This window comes from Oncorhynchus gorbuscha, unplaced genomic scaffold (genome assembly GCF_021184085.1).
Source record: "Oncorhynchus gorbuscha isolate QuinsamMale2020 ecotype Even-year unplaced genomic scaffold, OgorEven_v1.0 Un_scaffold_1401, whole genome shotgun sequence".
In the NCBI taxonomy this organism is placed as follows: Eukaryota; Metazoa; Chordata; class Actinopteri; order Salmoniformes; family Salmonidae; genus Oncorhynchus; species Oncorhynchus gorbuscha.
In genome coordinates, this window is record NW_025746187.1 from 60,379 (window position 1) to 70,000 (window position 9,622).

General features: G+C 46.8%; 1 protein-coding gene across 1 annotated transcript in view; it reads left to right on the forward strand.

The window, feature by feature from the left end:
• The first annotated feature begins 7,063 nt into the window (after nt 1-7,063).
• The window catches only part of LOC124022470 (secretagogin-like), a 28,320-nt gene continuing 25,761 nt past the window's right edge, over nt 7,064-9,622 (forward strand). Inside the window, exons 1-2 of the mRNA XM_046337387.1 lie at nt 7,064-7,287; nt 7,461-7,531. Coding sequence (XP_046193343.1) covers nt 7,218-7,287; nt 7,461-7,531 — 141 coding nt within the window. The 5' untranslated portion in view covers nt 7,064-7,217. The remainder of the gene's footprint in view (nt 7,288-7,460; nt 7,532-9,622) is intronic.

Consider the following 9,622-nt stretch of genomic DNA (forward strand, 5'->3'; position numbering starts at 1 on the left):
GTCGGTAGCGTAACTAGCCACTAGATGGTGGGATAATGATGAGAGAAAGCCCAGCCATCCCTCTGGGCACAGACGTCCATTGAACTTCTATTCCACATTTTAATTCAACCAGTGTGTGCCCAGCGGGAACTCTTGTCTGCATTCTGCGTTTGATTGAAATACAGGCCTGTCATTCAACTAGAATAAAACACTGAAATATGTTACTGTGAAACTGTACTCACAATATAAAGAGTGTCTTGACTTAGTGCTTTTTAAAATGCAAGCCTGGAATGAATTCAGCCAGCCACTCTAAAGATCTGACAGTGAGAAATTAACTTTCATAAACTATTAAAAATCGTAAACCATCTCTGGTATGATATTGCATAACTTTTCATGTTTGACAGACCAGTTTCAGGAGGAAAAGCATTTGTGTGACTTGACTCTCATCTCCTTTACTGCTACAGTCAACAGAACCATCTACTGTATGTCTGTTCTGGTGAATCAAAAGTAATATATTACTGTAACTACATCAGTCAGCACTGGTGAATCAAAAGTAATATATTACTGTTACTACATCTGTCTGTTCTGGTGAATCAAAAGTAATACATTACTGTAACTACATCAGTTCGTACTGGTGAATCAAAAGTAATATATTACTGTAACTGTCTGTTCTGGGGAATCAAAAGTAATATATTACTGTAACTGTCTGTTCTGGTGAATCAAAAGTAATATATTACTGTAACTAAACTCGCCAAAAAAAGAACCGTCCCTTATTCAGGACCCTGTCTTTCAAAGATCACTTGTAAAGATCCAAATAACTTCACTGATCTTCATTGTAAAGTGTTTAAACACTGTTTCCCCAGGCTTGTTCAATGAACCATAAACACTTAATGAACATGCACCTGTGGAACGGTCGTTAAGACACTAACAGCTTACAGACGGTAGGCAATTAAGGTCACAGTTATGACAACTTAGGACACTAAAGAGGCCTTTCTACTGACTCTGAAAAACACCAAAAGAAAGATGCCCAGGGTCCCTGCTCATCTGTGTGAACATGCCTTAGGTATGCTGCAAGGAGGCATGAGGACTGCAGATGTGGCCAGGGCAATGAATTGCGATGTCCGTACTGAGACGCCTAAGACAGCGCTACAGGGAGACAGGACAGACAGCTGATCGTCCTCACAGTGGTAGACCGTTGTACAGTGCGCTGTACAACACCTGCACAGGATCGGTATATCCGAACATCACGCCTGCGGGACAGGTACAGGATGGCAACAACAACTGCCTGAGTTACACCAGGAACGCACAATCCCTCCATCAGTGCTCAGACTGTCCACAATAGGCTGAGAGAGGCTGGACTGAGGGCTTGTAGGCCTGTTGTAATGCAGGTCCTCACCAGACATCACTGGAAACAACGTCGCCTATGGGCCCAAACTACCATCGCTGGACCAGACAGGACTGGCAAACAGTACTCTTCACTGACGAGTCGCGGTTTTGTCTCACCAGGGGAGATGGTCGGATTCGCGTTTATCATCGAAGGAATGAGCGTTACACCGAGGCCTGTACTCTGGAGCAGGATCGATTTGGAGGTGGAGGGTCCGTCATGGTCTGGGGCGGTGTGTCACAGCATCATCGGACCGGGCTTGTTGTCATTGCAGGCAATCTCAACGCTGTGCGTTACAGGGAAGACATCCTCCTCCCTCATGTGGTACCCTTCCTGCAGGCTCATCCTGACATGACCCTCCAGCATGACAATGCCACCAGCCATACTGCTCGTTCTGTGCATAATTTCCTGCAAGACAGGAATGTCAGTGTTCTGCCATGGCCAGCGAAGAGCCCGGATCTCAATCCCATTGAGCACATCTGGGACCTGTTGGATCAGAGGTTGAGGGCTAGGGCCATTCCCCCCCAGAAATGTCTGGTACCTGTTGGATCGGAGGGTGAGGGCCATTCCCCCCAGAAATGTCGGGAACTTGCAGGTGCCTTGGTGGAAGAGTGGGGTAACATCTCACAGCAAGAACTGGCAAATCTGGTGCAGTCCATGAGGAGGAGATGCACTGCAGTACTTAATGCAGCTGGTGGCCACACCAGATACTGCTACCCCCCCCTTTCTTCAGGAACACATTATCCCATTTCTGTTAGTCACATGTCTGTGGAACTTGTTCAGTTTATGTCTCAGTTGTTGAATCTTGTTATGTTCATACAAATATTTACACGTGTTCAGATTGCTGAAAATAAACACAGTTGACAGTGAGAGGACGTTGCTTTTTATGTATATGTGAAGCAGAGGTCCCGGGTTCGAGCCAGGTATGTGCCGCATGGGGTGGAAGTGGTACACGCTAAGCAAGCAGCTTGACGTCCTTCATACACGGTTTCCCCCACTAGTAATTACCAGTAGAAGGGCTTTTCCCCTCTAGTAATTACCAGTAGAAGGGCTTTTCCCCCACTAGTAATTACCAGTAGAAGGGCTTTTCCCCCACTAGTAATTACCAGTAGAAGGGCTTTTTCCCCACTAGTAATTACCAGTAGAAGGGCTTTTTCCCCACTAGTAATTACCAGTAGAAGGGCTTTTTACACAGTTTTTCCCCATCAGTAATTACCAGTAGAAGGGCTTTTTCCCCACTAGTAATTACCAGTAGAAGGGCTTTTTACACAGTTTTTCCCCATCAGTAATTACCAGTAGAAGGGCTTTTTCCCCACTAGTAATTACCAGTAGAAGGGCTTTTCCCCCACTAGTAATTACCAGTAGAAGGGCTTTTTCCCCACTAGTAATTACCAGTAGAAGGGCTTTTTCCCCATCAGTAATTACCAGTAGAAGGGGTTTTTCCCCACTAGTTATTACCAGTAGAAGGGCTTTTCCCCCACTAGTAATTACCAGTAGAAGGGCTTTTTCCCCACTAGTAATTACCAGTAGAAGGGCTTTTCCCCCACCAGTAATTACCAGTAGAAGGGCTTTTTCCCCACTAGTAATTACCAGTAGAAGGGCTTTTCCCCCACTAGTAATTACCAGTAGAAGGGCTTTTTCCCCACTAGTAATTACCAGTAGAAGGGCTTTTTCCCCACTAGTAATTACCAGTAGAAGGGCTTTTTCCCCACTAGTAATTACCAGTAGAAGGGCTTTTTCCCCACTAGTAATTACCAGTAGAAGGGCTTTTTCCCCACTAGTAATTACCAGTAGAAGGGCTTTTCCCCCACTAGTAATTACCAGTAGAAGGGCTTTTTCCCCACTAGTAATTACCAGTAGAAGGGCTTTTTCCCCACTAGTAATTACCAGTAGAAGGGCTTTTTCCCCAGTCGTATGTGGTACATTCAACCTTTCAACTTCGTTATAGGCAGGTCGGTAGCGTAACTAGCCACTAGATGGTGGGATAATGATGAGAGAAAGCCCAGCCATCCCTCTGGGCACAGACGTCCATTGAACTTCTATTCCACATTTTAATTCAACCAGTGTGTGCCCAGCGGGAACTCTTGTCTGCATTCTGCGTTTGATTGAAATACAGGCCTGTCATTCAACTAGAATAAAACACTGAAATATGTTACTGTGAAACTGTACTCACAATATAAAGAGTGTCTTGACTTAGTGCTTTTTAAAATGCAAGCCTGGAATGAATTCAGCCAGCCACTCTAAAGATCTGACAGTGAGAAATTAAATTTCATAAACTATTAAAAATCGTAAACCATCTCTGGTATGATATTGCATAACTTTTAATGTTTGACAGACCAGTTTCAGGAGGAAAAACATTTGTGTGACTTGACTCTCATCTCCTTTATTGCTACAGTCAACAGAACCATGTATTTAGACAGTTTGACCAATGAGGTTTCTGCGTGATGATACATTTACATAACACTTCAACATTCTATGGCAGCCATGTTAGTTCCCCATTAACTTTACATGTGGAATATTAAAACAATGCAACCGAATGCCTAGAATTACAACAATATTGTCACGCCTTGGTCATTGTATCTTGTGTTTTTGTTATATGTTTGGGTAGGCCAGGGTGTGACATGGGTTTATATGTTGTATTTCGTATTGGGGTTTGTATTAATTGGGAGTGTGTATTATTAGGGGTGTGTCTAGTTAGGCTTGGCTGCCTGAGGCGATTCCTAATTGGAGTCAGCTGATTCTCATTGTCTCGGATTGGGAACCGTATTTAGGTAGCCTGAGTGCGCGTTGTATTTCGTGGGTGATTGTACCTGTCTCTGTGTTAGTCACCAGATAGCCTGTAATTAGTTTCACTCGTTTGTTGTTTTCTTCTTCAGTTATTTCATGTACCGCATTATCTTCATTAAAAGTCATGAGTAACCTACACGCTGCATTTCGGTCTGACTCTCTTCAAACAACAGAAGAACTAAGTTACAGAATCACCCACCACCATTCACAGACCGAGCAGCGTGTGAACTGGCAGGATCTAAAGGAGGACGTTATGGATGGCAGAAGCAGGGATTATAGACCTGGGAAGAAATCGACAGGTGGGCAGCCGACCCAGAGCGAGTGCAGGAGCCCGCCTGGGATTCCCTACAGCAATGCGAAGAGGGCTATACACGTATGGAATCGAAAAGGAAAGCACGGTTATACAGAGCGAAAACCGAAGGTAACAGGGAAAGCGCAGAGAGAGAGTGGCTGAGTCAGGAAACAGACCTGAGCCTACTCTCCCGGTTAATCGTGAAGAGCAGTTGCAATGGGAGAGACTGCATCATTTGGAGATTTGGACATGGGAGGAGGAATTAGACGGTAAAGGACCCTGGGCGCAGCCGGGAGAATATCACCGTCCCAAGGAGGAAATAGAAGCAGCTAAAGCGGAGAGGCGCAAGTATGAGGAGGCAGCACGGCGACGCGGTTGGAAACCGGAAAGTCACCCCCCAAAAAATATTGGGGGGGGTAAAAGGAGAATAGTTATGCCAGGTAGGAGACCTGCACATACTCCCTGTGCTCACCATTGGGCTAGAGAGACCGGGCAGGCACCGTGTTATGCTATGGAGCGCACGGTGTTTCCAGTGCGGGTGCAGAGCCAGCTGCGACACATACCAGCCCTTCCTATTGGCCGGGCTAGAGTGGGCATCGAGCCAGGTAAGCTTGGGCAGGCTCGGTGCTCAAGAGCTCCAGTGCGCCTGCACGGTCCGGTCTATCCAGAGCCACCTCTACCCACCAGTCCTCCGGTAGCAGCTCCCCGCACCAGGCTTCCTGTGCGTGTCCTCGCGCCAGTACCACCAGTTCCAGCACCACGCACCAGGCCTCCAGTGCGCCACGCCTGTTCAGCACAGCCAGTGCTTTTCTCCCCTCCTGTACTATCGGAGTCTCCAGCCTGTTTAGCGCAGCCAGAGCCTTTCTCCTCTCCTGCGCTGCCGGAGTCTCCTGTCTGTCCAGCACCACCAGTGCTCCCAGTCGGCCCAGCGCGTCCAGTGCGCCTCGCCTGTTTAGCGCAGCCAGAGCTTTTCTCCTCTCCTGCGCTGCCGGAGTCTCCTGTCTGCCCAGCGCCGCCAGTCGGCCCAGCGTCACCAGTCTGCCAGGATCCACCAGAAGTGCCAGTCTGCCAGGATCCGCTAGAAGTGCCAGTCTGCCAAGATCTTCTAGATCGGCCAGACAACCTGAATCATCCAGTTCCACCAGCCATCCAGGATTTACCGGAGCCTACTACCTGCCTGAGCTTCCTCTCAGTACTGAGCTTCCTCTCAGTACTGAGCTTCCTCTCAGTACTGAGCTTCCTCTCAGTACTGAGCTTCCTCTCAGTACTGAGCTTCCTCTCAGTACTGAGCTTCCTCTCAGTACTGAGCTTCCTCTCAGTACTGGGCTCCCTCTCTGTACTGGGCTCCCTCTCAATACTGGGCTCCCTCTCAGTATCGGGCTTCCCCTCAGTACCGGGCTGCTTCGGTCCCAGGCTGCCCCTCTGTCCCGGGCTGCCCCTCTGTCCCGAGATGCCCCTCTGTCCCGAGATGCCCCTCTGTCCCGAGCTGCCCCGCTGTCCTGAGATGCCCCTCTATCCTGAGATGCCCCTCTATCCTGAGATGCCCCTCTGTCCTGAGTTGCCCCTCTGTCCCGAGTTGCCCCTCTGTCCCGAGCTGCCTCTCTGTCCCGAGCTGCCCCTCTGTCCCGAGCTGCCCCTCTGTCCCGAGCTGCCCCTCGGTCCCGAGCTGCCCCTCGGTCCCGAGCTGCCCCTCGGTTATGTGGGGATCAGGGTGAGGACTATTAGGCCATGGTCGGCGGAGAAGGTGGATTACCCTAGGACGCGAAGGGGAGGAACTAGGACATTTATGGAGTGGGGTCCACGTCCCGAGCCAGAACCGCCACCATGGACAGACGCCCACCCGGACCCTCCCTATGCTCTTGAGGTGCGTCCCGGAGTCCGCACCTTAGGGGGGGGGGTTCTGTCACGCCTTGGTCATTGTATCTTGTGTTTTTGTTATATGTTTGGGTAGGCCAGGGTGTGACATGGGTTTATATGTTGTATTTCGTATTGGGGTTTGTATTAATTGGGAGTGTGTATTATTAGGGGTGTGTCTAGTTAGGCTTGGCTGCCTGAGGCGATTCCTAATTGGAGTCAGCTGATTCTTGTCTCGTATTGGGAAACGTATTTAGGTTTCGTGGGTGATTGTACCTGTCTCTGTGTTAGTCACCAGATAGGCTGTAATTAGTTTCACTCCTTTGTTGTTTTCTTCTTCAGTTATTTCATGTACCGCATTATCTTCATTAAAAGTCATGAGTAACCTACACGCTGCATTTCGGTCTGACTCTCTTCAAACAACAGACAAACTACGTTACAAATATTCAACATTCTATGGCAGCCATGTTAGTTCCCCATTAACTTTACATGTGGAATATTTAAACAATGCAACCGAATGCCTAGAATTACAACAATATTCAACATTCTATGGTAGCCATGTTAGTTCCCCATTAACTTTACATGTGGAATATTTAAACAATGCAACCGAATGCCTCGAATTACAACAATATTCAACATTCTAAAAGTTGACCAAACTCTCGAATGTCTCTGCAGTCGAAATGCGTTCGTCCATCCTGTATTCTATTCCTTCTACACCGCGTCATGGTGAAGTCAGATTATTCCATATAAGGAGGTGAGGTTGGGAGAATTGATCGGGCCACGTCGAGAAAAGCACCCACCCATACGTTGTAGTGAACCAGTGCAGAGTAGACTCTCCACAAGGATACAGAGACAGTAGGCTATCACCTGAACTACCATAAACCCTATTAAGAGATATCATTTACACTCCTGTTTATTACAATGGACTGCGCTTTTGAGCTCTTGGACGCTGTTGGTTTTCTGGAGATTTGGCAACACTTTGATGCAGACGGTGAGAATGATTCATTTTATAACCTAACCATGCGAGCTATGAGGTTACATAACTTGATAATGTTATTTTTGATGCAAAAAAAAACATGTTTTTTTTAATGTCAAGAAAACGTATTAAAATGTATTCTAAAACGTATGAGAAGAGTATTTTAAATGTTGTTAATGCTTCTACAGATAATGGTTACATTGAGGGCAAGGAGTTGGATCACTTCTTCCGTCACATGATGACGAAATTAGGTCCGGAGGTAAGTGCAGATCTTTTTCCCTCTCTTATCTTTTATCTATTTTATTAGCAACCTAATAACGCGCAACACATTTGAAGCGCAGCAGGTGTATTTTTGTCTATTTGCGAGTTACTGCCAGAAACTAGTGTGTCCCTTTATAAATGACGCATAACGTCATACATTATTATTATTATTATAAATATCGTCTTCTAAATATGTCTCACTGGTCCTCGGAAGTGTTATCGGAAGTTCCTCTATTACAGATAGCCTACAATGTGTTAAAGGCACTTCCTCTTGTAAGTGGCGTGCCACTGTTGCCTCTATGGGAGACTGCCAACATCTTATTTTGTGTTAAAGTTTTTACAGTCGATCAATGTGCCTCTTGGTGTAGGTGAGTGAATACAACGATTCGATGGCAGGCTGCTGATGATTGAGAAGTAAATATAACTATGGGTTGATACAGGAAAACAGCCGGTACGTTTCCCATGTAATTGTGCAGCAAAGGGCAACGTATCTTTAGTTACAGCTCTGTCCAAACAACGGCTCTATTCAACCTTTTAGTATGTGTTTGTCTTTTTCCTGAGTGGGTTGAGCTGCTGTCCAGATGGGCTCAAGGATGACATTAGGATGCTACAGGCATCAGCAAACGCAATTATGGATATGCGTCCCAGATGGCACCCTGTTCCCTATATAGTGCACTACTTTAGACCAGAGCCCTATGGAACCCTGTTCCCTATATAGTGCACTACTTTAGACCAGAGCCCTATGGAACCCTGTTCCCTATATAGTGCACTACTTTAGACCAGAGCCCTATGGAACCCTGTTCCCTATATAGTGCACTACTTTTGACCAAAGCCCTATGGAACCCTGTTCCCTATATAGTGCACTACTTTAGACCAGAGCCCTATGGAACCCTGTTCCCTATATAGTGCACTACTTTAGACCAAAGCCCTATGGAACCCTGTTCCCTATATAGTGCACTACTTTAGACCAAAGCCCTATGGAACCCTGTTCCCTATATAGTGCACTTCTTTAGACCAGAGCCCTATGGAACCCTGTTCCCTATATAGTGCACTACTTTAGACCAGAGCCCTATGGAACCCTGTTCCCTATATAGTGCACTACTTTAGACCAGAGCCCTATGGAACCCTGTTCCCTATATAGTGCACTACTTTAGACCAGAGCCCTATGGAACCCTGTTCCCTATATAGTGCACTACTTTAGACCAGAGCCCTATGGAACCCTGTTCCCTATATAGTGCACTACTTTAGACCAGAGCCCTATGGAACCCTGTTCCCTATATAGTGCACTACTTTAGACCAGAGCCCTATGGAACCCTGTTCCCTATATAGTGCACTACTTTAGACCAGAGCCCTATGGAACCCTGTTCCCTATATAGTGCACTACTTTAGACCAGAGCCCTATGGAACCCTGTTCCCTATATAGTGCACTACTTTAGACCAGAGCCCTATGGAACCCTGTTCCCTATATAGTGCACTACTTTAGACCAGAGCCCTATGGAACCCTGTTCCCTATATAGTGCACTACTTTAGACCAGAGCCCTATGGAACCCTGTTCCCTATATAGTGCACTACTTTAGACCAGAGCCCTATGGAACCCTGTTCCCTATATAGTGCACTACTTTAGACCAGAGCCCTATGGAACCCTGTTCCCTATGTAACAGTGTAGCTTCCGTCCCTCTCCCCGCCCCAACCTGGGCTCGAACCAGGGACCCTCTGCACACATCAACCAGTCACTTACGACGCATCGTTACCCACAAAAGCCGCGGGGAACAACTTACTTCTAGGTCTCAGAGCGAGTGACGTCACCGACTGAAACACTATTAGCCGCACCACCGCTAACTAGCTAGCCATTTCACATCGGCCACACCCATATAGTGCAGTACCTTTGACCAAAGCCCTATGGAACCCTGCACTACTTTTGACCAGAGTCGATTGGACACTATAAATGGAATAGGGCGCCATTTGGGACATCTTTTAATGGCTCCTGCAGATGTGTAAAAAACTAAATATTGTTGTGATATTGTGATATTGTTAAAATACATTTAATCTAACCACCACTTGGTAGTCTTAAGACCAATGACATCTGTGC